We start from the raw sequence: 12,980 nt of genomic DNA on the forward strand, positions 1-12,980 counted from the left end.
AGGACACCAGGAGGACACAGCCTGTGACCCACAGCCACGGATGGCCTCCAGGGCCTTAGAAGTTTACTTTATTGGGATCTTTGTGAGACCCTGAAGGTTTTGGGATCCTGCTCAGATGAAAAATCTTTGGGTTTTAGAAAGGCCAACTGAATGTGAACTATATGAAGTGGGTGATTCCGTTTCAAAGTCAGGGAACAACGGGACAAAACGAGGCCCTGGAGGAGAGAAGCGGGAACTGGCTGAGATACCCCTGCTGCCATTGCCCTCCTCACCCAGCCCCTTCTCCAGGGGCGGGGGTGGGGAGGTCTCTGGGCACCTGGGAAGCTCTCTGAGCCCCCACTTGGCTGTCTCTCACCGAGCCTGGCATTCTGGGAGCTCCCGTGCTCCTTCTCCACCCCCAAGAGCTGCTGCCGGTGACCCAGCTATAGTGGAAGCCAACTGACAAGGAGCCACTGGGGCCAGCTGTCGGGCTCCCCCATGCTGACTGGCGTGCAGACCCTCAGGTGATCCAGCCCAGTGTGGAGGCCCCTTTGTCCAACTGCTTTACTAATAATTTATAATGCCTGGAGAGCTGTGTTTCATCTTCCAGTGTGTGCCTGAGATTCAGGTACCCGGGATCACACATTTCTGGCCTTGTGATCCTAATTGATTTAAGTGGTGACAGATTGTCATATGGAGGCTCATGCTGAGTAAGGTCCCAGGAAACCAGGCACAATCTTGTGTTAAATGCTGCCTATTTGGCACTGGGTCCCCAAAACAATTCTTGAGGTAGGTGTTCTTTTCATCTTATAGATGAGGGCCTGAGGCTCAGAGCCTTACGGAATTTATCCCAGGTCCTGTGACTACTGAGTGTCTAAACTGGGGTGAGCACCCAACCCAGCAGCTGATTCAAGTTCTGTTCTCTGTTCATACTCCATGCGCCTGTGTGGAGCTCCAATCTCATTTTACTTCCTGGCAGATAAGAATGAAATGAAACTAAGCATGTGACTCTGGGACATTTATGCTTCTTTTCTCTAACTGACACATTTCGATTGGTAACAAATATTGATTGGTGGACCAACAGCCTAGACATCTGTGGCTTTGGACGAATATATAATGACGCATTTCCACTGTCCAAGTACGGTCAGAACAGTTTCGCTGCCCTGAAACTCCTCTGCGGGGCCTCCCCTCCCGGCGACGGCGGCGCGGACGCGGGAGCAGGGGGCCGGGGCCGCTCGGGCTGCTGGACGCTGAGCCCGGGGCCCAAGGCTGGAGATCGGCGGAAGCCAAGGGGGCGCGCGGCGGGGCCGGACGGGGGGGCGCATGCGCGCGCGGACCCGGGCTCCCCGGAGCTGTCGGCGGCCCCGCACGCGGAAGGAAGCGCCCCCGAGGGCGGCCGACTGCAAGCTGCAGGCCGTCGTCATCGGCTCCCGCGGCGTGCGCAGGACCCGCCGGATGGAGCGCTTCGCTGACGACACTTTCTGCGAGGCCTGTAAGTCCTCCGTGGGTGTTGATTTGAAACTCAAAACTGTAGAGCTGAGAGGAAAGAAAATCAGGTTATAAATCTGGGGCGGAGCAGGTCAGGAGAGATTCGGCAGCATGACCCCAGCCTATTAGGGAAGTGCCGGGGGTGTCACATTAGTCCATCCCGTCACAAAGGAGATGTTTGATGATGTGCCAGAATGGGTGAGGGTGACTGATAAGTGTGCTTCAGGAGATGCAGAACTTCTCTTAGTTGGAAATGAGTTGGACGTGAAACTGACAAGGTGGAGAGTTTGCGCAGAAAGTCACTGGGATGCGATTCTGCGAAGCGAGCGCCGAGGATAATTTCAACGCGGACGAGGTATTTCTGCAAGTTGTTGATGACGTTCTGAAAAAGGTGCCTCTGGATATTTGAAGGCGTGAGCTGCCCAACAGCACCTTCTCGTTACAACCAGAGCCTGAGGTTCCGCCAGAACTGCCTCCACCGAGGCCGCACGTCCAACGCTGACGACCGGCTACTTCGGAGACAAAGTGGAAACGGAGCCTGGGGAGGGGAGGACTGTCAGTTCTGCACCGCAGTCATTTTGACAGTTTCCTTTTGCACTTTGTAATCCAAGTCAGAGCTATACACTGACTTGTAAATATGCAAATATGCACTCCTGGGTAAGTTTTGGTTACAAATTACTCATTTTCCACACTGGAAGACAAAGTACTTCTAATATGAAGAATGGGAGAAATGAAAGGTATAATGTTTCTTGAAATAAATAATATAATTGTCCTTAATTATATCATGAGGACAGAAGATACTAATAAAGAATGTGGTGTTTTGCTCACCATTTTAAAGAAAATATGTAAAACTAAAGATTTTTTGGGGGGGAAGCTATCTTAAGTGCTTTTTCTTTATTTGTAAGACATTTCCCCTAGTGTATCATCTCTGAAGTATTAGGGTGTTTCTTCCACAAAGCAAAGCTCCATTCATACTCTCATTGAAGGCTATTTACTAATGTTAAGTAATGGTAGAATATTACTAGTTAGAGCTAAGCCCTTGACTTGGTTCTGAGGCCACAGAATCTCTCTCATGGTTTCCGAATAGACATACCCTATGCTTTTAAAACTACAATGATTCAATAAAAGGAGTGTTTTTGAAAGTATTTAAGATTTTAAAAACGCTGCTGTCCTAAACCCTGTTTAAAGGAATTTTAAAGAGATACTTTTTACTATATCAAAGAACATACATGTATTTGCCTAAACATCCTACACCTTTGTAATGATAAAACTCTGTCCCTTAAAAGTGAGGCTTATTCCTATCAAGCCCAGACTGTGTTTTGTTTTTTTTTTCAGTCTGATAATGAATTTGTGAACCCTCTTTGGTATATCTTTTATTAAACTGCACTCTTTTTAGTCAACCTATGTAAGTAATTATGTATTTGAATAACTCGGTGTGTCTTTTGAGTGTTGTGGTATGAAAAGCATTGTGGTCTTCTAATAAAGTGCAAATAAAATTTTGTATTTATGAATGGGAAAAAAATTCCTCTGATCTTCATCTCTGTTGTAGGTCATTTGGAAGTAAGAGATTCAGAGCTTATTCATCCCTCTCCGCACCACCTCATGGCAACAAGTAATTTTTTACCATCTCCATAGTTTTGCCTTTTCCAGAATGTCATATGGCTGGAATCATACAGTTTGCAATCTTTTCAGATTGTCTTCTTTCACTTAGTAATATGTATTTTAGTTTCCTCCATGTTTTTTCATTGCTTGTCAGCTTGTTTCTTCTTTTTTTTGCTGAATAATATTCCATTGTCTGGATGTACCACAGGTTGTTGACCCATTCACCTACTAAAGGACATCATGGTTGCTCCCAAGTTCTGGCAATTATGAAAACAGCTGCTATAATCATCTACATGCATGTTTTTGTGTGAACACATTTTCAGCTCCTTTGCTTAAATACCAAGGAGTGTGACTGCCAGATGGCAGAGTAAGAGTATACTTCATTTTGTAAGAAACTGCCAAACTGTCTTCTAAAACGGCTGTGCCATTTTGCATTCTTAGCAGAAACGAGTGAGAGTTGCTCCACCTCCTTGTCAGCATTTGGTGTTGTCAGTGTTTTGGATTTTAGTCATTCTAATAGGTGTGTAGCAGTATCTCATTAATGTTTTAATTTGCAGTTCCTAAAGACATATGATGTGGAGCATCTTTTCATTCATATACTTGCCCATCTGTATGTCCTCTGTGGTGAGGTGTCCGTTCAGAGATTTTTCCTCATTTTTCAACCAAATTGTTCATTTCCTTATTGTTGAGTTTTTAAAGTTATTTTTATTTCTGGTCATGGTAAAATACACACAGCATAAAATTTACCATCTTAACTGTTGAAGCATACAGTTCAGTCGAGTTCAGTATATTCATGTGTTGTGCAACCCATCTCCAGAACTTTTTCAGCTTCCAAAACTGAAACTCTGTCCCACAAAAAAGGAGAATTCCCCACTCCTGCCCCCAGGCTCCGGAGCACCTGCAACCACCATTCTAGTTGTATCGCTATGAATCTGACTGCTCTCAGTTTTATTTCTAAAAGAATGTAATAAATCTACTTTTCTAACATCAACATTTTCTTCCGAAAATGGAATAGAAAAAAATCACAGCCCTGAAGCTCTTACCTTCAAATGACGTGCTGTGGCGATACAGTGGCATCCAGGGCCCGCCTCACCAAGTGCCGTGCCCCCTGCTTGGCCGGACCCTGCAGTTCTCCTGCGCTGCTCGCTGGGCCTACCGAGGAGTGTGTGGACAAGGTGGCAGCAGGCAGAACACCAGCAAGGGCTCCTGAGTTCCTCGCTGTGTACAAAGAAGAGTGCAAAGGAGAGGAAATGATACCCATCCCTAGACAGGATGTTGTCATGGGCTACTTGCTAGGTTCTGCCAAACAGAAACCTGAGCAAATACTGATGAGGGTGGGAAATATGCATGGAAGATTTTGGAAGCTGCCTCAGGACAGTCCAGGGGCCTCTTCACAGGTGAGGCCATCCGGAGTCGGGGGAACTGCGGTGCCCAGGAAGCGCCTCTAACGCGACCTTGTTCCTCTCACTTTATATTTCACATTTCGTTTTGATATCCTGGCTCAGTATTTATTAAATCACACCGACTCCCCTGAAACAGTGTGCTGTTCTTGAAGTAACAGCTTATTAACCAGGTGGTAACAATTACCCCGGTTCACCCAGAGGGCGTTCATGTCTGTGTGGGAGGCCCACGTGCATTACGGGCCTGGTTCCGCAGCTGCTCCGGGTGGGGAGAAGAGCAGGCGGCGGTGTTTCCATTCTCACTGCCCTGAACCCCAAGGGTGCGGGGAGCCTGGCTTGGCTGGCTGGGTGTAGTCAGGTGGAGGGAGAGCTCAGACCCAAAGGCAGGTCTCTGGGCTCCAGACCTGGCGGGTTTTCCACATAAGCGTACTTACAGAACCCCTCAGGCCAGGGCAATAATTTTAGTGTTATACTCAAATTTGTATAATACAAATGTGCCTTTTATGAAATAACCACAAATCATTGTAAGGTTGAAGGCACTGGGGGGAGGGGGGAGCACTTCGGACACTGATGACGTGCCAAAGTCCCCCGCTGCTGCCCCCTCCCAACCTGAAAAACGTGCCTTAGGCCCCCCAATCCTCGAGCCGCTGTAAATCTAAGCTCTGCCTCCCCCTGCCTTCTTTAAAAACCTGCTGCCTGCCCTGCTGAGTGCGACTTCCCTAGCCTGTGTCTGTACAGGCTGGTGAACTTTGCCCGGGATCGCATTCAAATAAACTGCCTGGCCCTTTGTTGCCTCTCTTCGCCTGCTTATTTTGGCTAAAATTTATCTTACAATCATCAGAAAGCCAAATAATTTTTAAGATAAGTATGGCTCATGCAATATTGGGGATATACTTATGCCTCAAAAAGTATTTATTTTTTATCTGAATTTCAAATTTAACTGGACATTCTGTATTTCTTTCTAAACAGGGCAATTGTAATTCTTATGACATGGGTCGGATTCCTACCCAGTTGTATGTATGTGTACAGCCCCGACTGGACCTGCCTCTGTTTCCCATCATAAACCCATGCCCGGTGGCCGCCTTGCTGTATTCCCGCCGGGTCTGCTGCCTGCCTGCCTTTGTGAACGGTGTTTTGTGTTGACAGAGCGTCTGCTTTGGGCTCCAGCCCGCATCTGACCCGGTCACCGGATCTGCATATCCCACCGCTTACTTGACATCTCCACCTGCCTGTTCCAGAAACACCTCAGACTCGACGGTCTACAGTGAGCCTGTCTCCCCGTGACCGGGAGCTCGTGCTGCCCCCCGTCAGTGACTGCTGTCACTACCTGAGGCCCGACCTGGACGTCTCCTCCCGTCCCCCCAATCAGCCTCCACGTCCTGCCGACTCTCCACACTGCGCGTGGGCCTGCGCATTCCGTTTCAGCAGTGCCCCAGTCAGACTCACCTCCCCTCTTGCCTGGGTGGCCCCCAAAGCGTCCCCTGATGCCCCGTGCCCTCACTGCCCCTTTCCACGTCACTGTGCAGCAGTCAGGCGGGGAGAGCATTTCAAAATACAAATCTGATCGTGCCATTGCCGGGCAACAAACTTCTATTTCCCTCGCTACAAAGTGCAAAAGCCATCGTGCCATCTGCAAGGGCCTGAATAACATGGCTCCATGCTGGGCCTTTGGGGTGAAAATGAAGCAGACGCAGGAGCCCTGCCCTCGTGCACCTCCCAATCTAGAAAGGGGACCCAAAAATAAACAAAGCATGATTGACAGTTGTGATTTGTGCTGGGAAGGAAGGAGAGGAGTGTCTTTATTGGGAAGGGCTGGAGGTGTGGATGGGCAGGCAGGGAGGCTCCTCTGGGGAGGCACGTGGAGCCAAGACCTAAGGTGTGAGAGGGAGCGAGTTCTGAGCAGAGGACCAGCGTGCGTGAAGGCCTGCGGGTGGAAAGCAGGCTGGAGTCGGAGCGATGGAAAAGCCAGTGGCAGCAGAGCACGCAGAGGAAGGGAAGGCGGTGCGGGATGGCTGGGAAGCGGGGCAAGTGCGGGGAGCGGGCTGGTCCCTCCGTGCGCAGGCCGGCCAGCAGGGGAGCGTGGGGCAGCCCGGGAGGCCTGTCGGAGGCAGTGTGGGTCGGGGGCCCCGAGAGCCGGCGCCACTCCGAGGCCCAGAGTAGCGAGGTCACTGGCGCGGTGCAGCAGGACGGAGCCGGTGGTCCGAGCAGCAAGGTCACCTGCCCGGAGCCCAGAGGACACCGGAGTCCAGATTCTCGGCTTGGGTCCCCGGCATGACTCAACAATGAACAAGGCGGTGAGTTTAAGGGTCTCCTTGCTTTTCTTGCTTCTGACAGCAGTGGATGTTAGACGTGATCTAAAGCCTGCGTGCCAGCTGGCCCATTCCGCGTGGTATCGCGTGGTGGGCGGGCTCCTAAAGGTCCTTGTCTTTGTCCGGGGGCGGTTGTTTTCCTACTGGAAACCCGAGACTAGGGCGCTGGCGTTCAGGGGTCTGTGCGCGGAACGGCCGCTTCGCAGTGAGCTGTCCCCCGAGCTCTCCCCCCAGACCAGGAACGGGGCCACACCTTATTGACGCAGAGATCCCACCCAATTTAGCACGGATGTGAAGTGTGGCCGCGCCCTGCACTGCCCCACCCCTTCCTCTCTGGACCCGGGCTTGCTAGCTGTGTCCCTGAGCAGTAAATTCCTTGTCTCTGCGTTGGTTAGTTCAGCCTCTGACCGAATCTGCTTGTCTTTAGATAGAACCGAGGTCTGTGGCAGGCAGTGGGGAGCGCCAGCAAAGGAAGTGAAGGAACAAATCACAAGCTTGAGATTCAAGATTTTTCAGTACATTGATGGATGAATGGATAAAGAAGAGGTGGTGCATGTATACAATGGAATAATACCCAGCCATAAGAAAGAATGAAATCTTGCCTTTTGCAACAACACAGATGTTCCTAGGAGGTATTGTGCAAAGTGAAATAAGTCAAAGACAAATATATTACTTTGCTTACATGTAGAATCTAGAAAACAAAACAAATGAACAAGCAAAACAGAAATAGACTCATAAACATAGAGAATAGACTTGATGGTTGCCATGGGGGAGGGGGCATGTACAAAATAGGTAAAGGGGATAAAGAGGTACAAACTTACAAGTATAAAATCAATTTGTCACACGGATGAAAGTACAGCTTAGGAAATATAATCAATAATATTTTAATATCTTTGTATGTTGACTATACCTATCATAGTGAACATTTAGTGATGTATATTATTGTCAAATCACTCTATTAAACACCTAAAACCAATATAATATTGTATGTCAACTATATTGCAATAAAATGTTTTTATTACTCAGAAAAACAGCAGCAAAGACATTTCAGTCCAGGACTTTCAGGCAGTTTACTGAGGATCTCACAACCACAGTGCTGTGCACAGACCACCTCTGTTCTCAAGTGGGAAGTGTCTAAGGTGGGCACTTCTATTTGTCCTACTTTGGAAATAGTTTGAAACAGTAGAAATTAATGAGGCAGGTGTCCTTGGGCAATAATCTACTCATTCTTAATATTTAAAATACACTTAATTTTCTTGTCTGCAACCTGCCCTAGGGCCTTAGGTGCAGCTGTGTACCTGTCTATCAGGAAGCCTGCTTGCATCTGAAAATTTGAAGGAAGGGAAAGCTGTGGTCATTAGGAACAAAGGGCCTTATGTTAGGGGAATCATTTAAAAGAAGCTTCTAGATTCTCGGGGAAGTCTTCTGTATCAAGGTTCAGAGGATAGGGCCAGTGTCCTGCAAACTCTGTGATCCATTTTTTAAAAATTGAGATATAATTAACATGTAACATCATGTTATTTCAGGTGTACAACATGATTTGGTATTTACATGTATTCAAAATGATCACCCCAGTAAGTCTAACAAATATCAACCACAACACAGGTGTAATTTTTTTTCTTGTGATGAGAACTTTTTAAGATTTACTCTCTTAGCAACCATGCTGTACATTACATCCCCAGGATTTATTGATATTATAACTGGAATTTTGTACTTTTTTACCCCCTCTAACTGTTTCAGCCATCCCCACGCCAGCCTCTGGCAATCACCAGTCTGTTCCTTGTACCCATGAGTTTGAGGTTGGTGGTTTGTTTTCTAGATTCCACATGAGATTATACAGTGTTTGCCTTTTGCCTACACTTGTTACTTCATATCTTTTTAATAATAGCCATTCTGACAGGTGTGAGGTGATATCCACTGTGGTTTGGATTTGCATTTCCCTGATGATTAGTGATATTGAAAGGTACCTGTTGGCCATTTGTATGTCTTCTTTGGAAAAATGTCTATTTAGATACTCTGTCCATTTTTTCATCAGACTGGGTATTTTTGCTTTTGAGTTGTTTGAGTGCTTCATATGGTTTAGATATGAACCCCTTATCAGATACATGATTTGCAAATATTTCCTCCTACTTGGTAAGTTGCGTTTTCATTCTGTGCATGGTTTCCTTGGCTGTGTGCGATCCCTTCTTGAGTTCATTGTTGTATATGGTGTGAGGTAGGGTGTCAACCAAATTCTTTCACACAGGGTTATACAGTTGTTCCAGCACCATTTGATGAAAAGACTACTATTTCTTCATTGAATCATTTTGGCACCCTTGTCAAAAATCAGTTGACCATAATGTAAGGGTTTGTATCTGGAATCCCAGTCCTATTCTGTTCACCTGCAATCTACACTCATGCCGGGACCACACTGGCTTGCTGATTGTAACTTTGTAGGAAGTTTTGAAATTGGGAAATGTGAGAACTCCAACTTTGTTTTCCTACTCCAAGATTTGTTTTTTTCTGTCTAGGTCTCTGAATGTCCATGTTACTTTAGGAACAGCCTGTCACTGTCTGAAAAAGACATTGAGATTTTGATAGAGATTACTATGAATCTGTACCTCAGTTTGTAAGGTTGTCATTGTGACATTATTAAGTCTTCTGATCCATAAGCATGGGTTGTCTTTCCATTTATTTAGGTCTTCTTTAATTTCTTTCAGTGATGTTTTGTAGTTTTCAGTGTGCAAGACTTGAACCTCTTTTGTTAAAATTTTATTTATTTAAATTTATTTCTAAGTATTTGTTCTCTTTGATATTATCATAAAGTAATTGTTTTATTAAATTTATTTTTAGATTGTTCATTGCTATTGTCTAGAAACAGGATTGGTTTTGTATATTTTTATATGCTGCAAAATTGCTGAACTTGTTAACTAATAGGTTTTTGTGAAATCCTCACCATTTTCAATATATAAGATCATATCATGTGCAAATAGATTTTTTTTCTTCCTTTCCAATCTGGACGTCTTATTTTTTTTTCTTGCTTGTTTTTCCTGGCTAGAATTCCAGTGTAGTCCTTAGGAAAAGTGGCAAATCCAACATCCTTGTCTTACTCCTGATGCCAGAGGAAAGCAATCAGTTCTTCACCAATAAGTATGATGTTAGCTGTGGGCTTTTCAGGTTGAGACGTTCCCTTCTATTCCTAGTTTGTTTGTGTGATTTTATAATTAAATGGTGTTGTATTTTGTCAGTTGTGTTTTGTGTCTACTGAGAAAACTACATGGTTTTTGTCCTTTAGTCTAATGACTTTTTTAAATATTGCATGAATTGATTTTGGCATATTAAAATAACCTTGCATTCCCAGGATGAATCCTAACTGGTTGTGATGTATAATCTTTTTCATATGTTGCTGGATTTGGTTTGCTAGGATTTTATTTATTTTGTAGCATTTATATTCATAAGTGATATTGGTTTGTAATTTTTTTAGTCTTGTGATGTCTTTTTTTGTCTTGTTGATAGCCATGTAATATAGGCCTCAGAAAATAAGGAAAATAAGATAGGAAGTGTTCTCTTCTTTTCTGTTGTCTGGAAGATTTTGTAATGAATTGGTGTTAATTTTTCACTGAACACCTGGTAACAATCATCAGTGAAGCCACCTAGGTTTGAGATTTTCTTTGTGGGAAACTTTTGGTTACTAACTCAACTTCATTACTTGCCTAATATCTAAGTTTTTTCTATTTCTTCTTGAATCAGTTTTGGTAGTTTTTGTCTTTCTGAGAATTTGTCTAGGCTATCTAATTTGTTGGTGTCAGATTGTTCACAGTATGCCCTTATAATCTTTTTTATTTCTGTAAGGTTCATAGGACGTCCCCTCTCTAGTTCCCCAACATAGTAAATTAAGTTCTTTCTAGTTTTTCTTGGTCAGCCTGGCTAAATTTTACCAGTTTTGTTGGTCTTTCAAAGAACTAAATTTTGGTTTTGTTGATTTTCTCTATTGTTTTCTATTCTTTATTTCATTTAATTCCATTCTAATCTTTATCACTTTTTTTTCACTCTGCTTGCTGAAGGTGTAGCTTGCTCTTCTTTTTCTGGTTTTCTAAGGTGGAGGGTTATGTTATTGATTTGAGACCTAATATGGTTTGACCCTTTTATCATTTTTGAATATCATTTTTAAATCTCTAGCAACAATTGTCATCAGGATTAGTCTGTCTCATATGACTACACTCCCTTCAGCTCTCTTTTGGGTACTGTTTTTCTACAAGAGATCTTTTTCATCCTTTGTTTTCCGTTCTAACATTTGTCTGTATCTCAGATCTAAAGTACGTCTCTTATAGACAACATATTGTTGGATCATATTTTTTCTTTGTTTTTTAAATCCGTCCTGCCAATTTGATTGAAGTGTGTTTATAGTTAACATAATCACCAGTGAGGTTGGATTTATACCTGCCATCTTGCTGCTGGTTTTCTATGTGTCTTCTGTCTTATTTGTCCTTTTATTCCTTCTTTATTGCATTAGTGTGCATTAAATAGATATTCTCTAGTATGCCGTTTTAATTCCATTGTTGTTTTTATTTTACATTTAATAGAAGTTATTTTCTTAGTGTTTTCACTGGTGTTCATAATTCACATCTTAACCCAATCTAGTTTGGCTTCATATCAACTTAATTTTAATAGTATGCAAATCTGTGCTCCGTTTTAGCTCTGCTCACCTCTCTCCTTCTGTTACTGTCTTACAACTTTTATCTTTATACATTATGATCCCATCCACATAGTTTTATAATTATTGCCTTAGGCAGTTGTCTTTTAAATTAGGAAAATAAAATACTTAAAAACAAAAATATATTTATCCTGTCTTTCATACTTACCTCTGTAGTTCTATTTATCGGTGCTTTGTATTTCTCTGTGTGGAATCAAGTTACTGTCTGGTGTCTTTTCATTTCAGCCTGAATGACTTCTTTTACTTTTTTGGTAGAGCAGGTATGCTAATGGCAAGTCATCCCAGTTTTTATTTATCTGGGATAATCTTCACTTATTCTTTGTTTTTTTAAGGATTTTTTTGTGGTTATCCCATTCTTGGTTAATTGTCTTTTTCTTTCAGCAGTTTGCATATGTCATGCCCTTGTCTTCTGGTTCCCAGATTTCTGATGAGAAGTCAGCTGTTAATTTTATTCAGGATCCATCGTACATAATGAGCTGCCTTTGTCTTGACGTTTTCAAGATCCTGCCTATCTTTCAACTATTTGACTGTGATGTGTCTAGAGAGATACCTTTGCGTTTATCCTCCTTGGGGTTTATTAAGCATGGATGTGTAAATTAATGGTTTTAAAAATCAAATTTGAAAAGCTTTTGGTCATTTTTTTCTTCAGATACCCTTCTGCCCTTTGTCTCACTCTGCTGTCCTTATGAGACTGCTATTACGTGTACATTTTTACACGAGATGGGGTCACAAGATCTCTGACACACTGTTTATTTCTCTTCATTCTTTTCTCCTTCTGGTCACCAAACTGAATAATATCCATTGATCAATCTATGAAGTCTTTGATTCTTTCTTCTGCCCTTTCAAATCTGCTATCAAGGCCCTTCTAGTGCATTTTTCATTTCAGTCTGCACTTTTCAACCCAGAATTTTTATTTGTTCTTTTTAAATAATTTCTGTCTAATTACTGATATTCTCTATTTAGTGACATATCATGCTCTTACTTTCTTTTAATACTTTAGATGTTGTTTGCTTTAGTGATTTGAACATATTTGTAAAAGACTTAAAGTCCTTGTTCAGTAAATCCAACAGTGAGCCTCCTCCAGGACAGTTTCTATTAATTCCTTCTTTTTCTACTTCTGGACAATACTTTCCTATTTCTTTTCATGATTCACAATTTATTGATGAAAACTGGATGTTCTACATATTAAATGTTCAGGTTTCCTTTTCACTGGCTTTTATATTATTGTTGCTGGTTTTACTGCTTTTTGTTTAGTGGCTTTCCTGGACTAACTTTATAGAGTATGCATTTTTGGTCATTTTTAGCTACTGAAGTCACTGCTCAGTTAGCTTAATGGTTACTAATGATTGGAGAAAGATTTCCTTAAATGCGTTAAAGAAATAAGTCTCCCAGCCTTTATCAGTTCTCTCTGTGTACTGGGGGATGCCTTCAGTGTTCCAGGAGACTGCTTACACCTCTGACTCAGCCTTCACTTCCTGCCTATACATAGTCTCAAGGTCAGCCAAAGGT

The 12,980-nt window shown here is 43.3% G+C and overlaps 1 protein-coding gene across 1 annotated transcript; it reads left to right on the forward strand.

The window, feature by feature from the left end:
* The first annotated feature begins 1,483 nt into the window (after window positions 1-1,483).
* Window positions 1,484-7,039, forward strand: LOC118928341 (uncharacterized). The gene is made up of 2 exons (XM_057497494.1): window positions 1,484-2,124; window positions 5,439-7,039. The coding sequence occupies exon 2, from the start codon at window positions 5,954-5,956 to the stop codon at window positions 7,037-7,039; it is 1,086 nt and encodes a 361-aa protein (XP_057353477.1). The 5' UTR covers window positions 1,484-2,124; window positions 5,439-5,953.
* The last annotated feature ends 5,941 nt before the right edge of the window (window positions 7,040-12,980 follow it).

The sequence above is a fragment of the Manis pentadactyla genome, chromosome 2, assembly GCF_030020395.1.
Source record: "Manis pentadactyla isolate mManPen7 chromosome 2, mManPen7.hap1, whole genome shotgun sequence".
NCBI lineage: Eukaryota > Metazoa > Chordata > Mammalia > Pholidota > Manidae > Manis > Manis pentadactyla.

What these genes read in the sequence shown, in the direction of transcription:
- LOC118928341 (XM_057497494.1), top strand. Translation starts at nt 5,954, where the DNA reads ATGCCCCGTGCCCTCACTGCCCCTTTCCACGTCACTGTGCAGCAGTCA.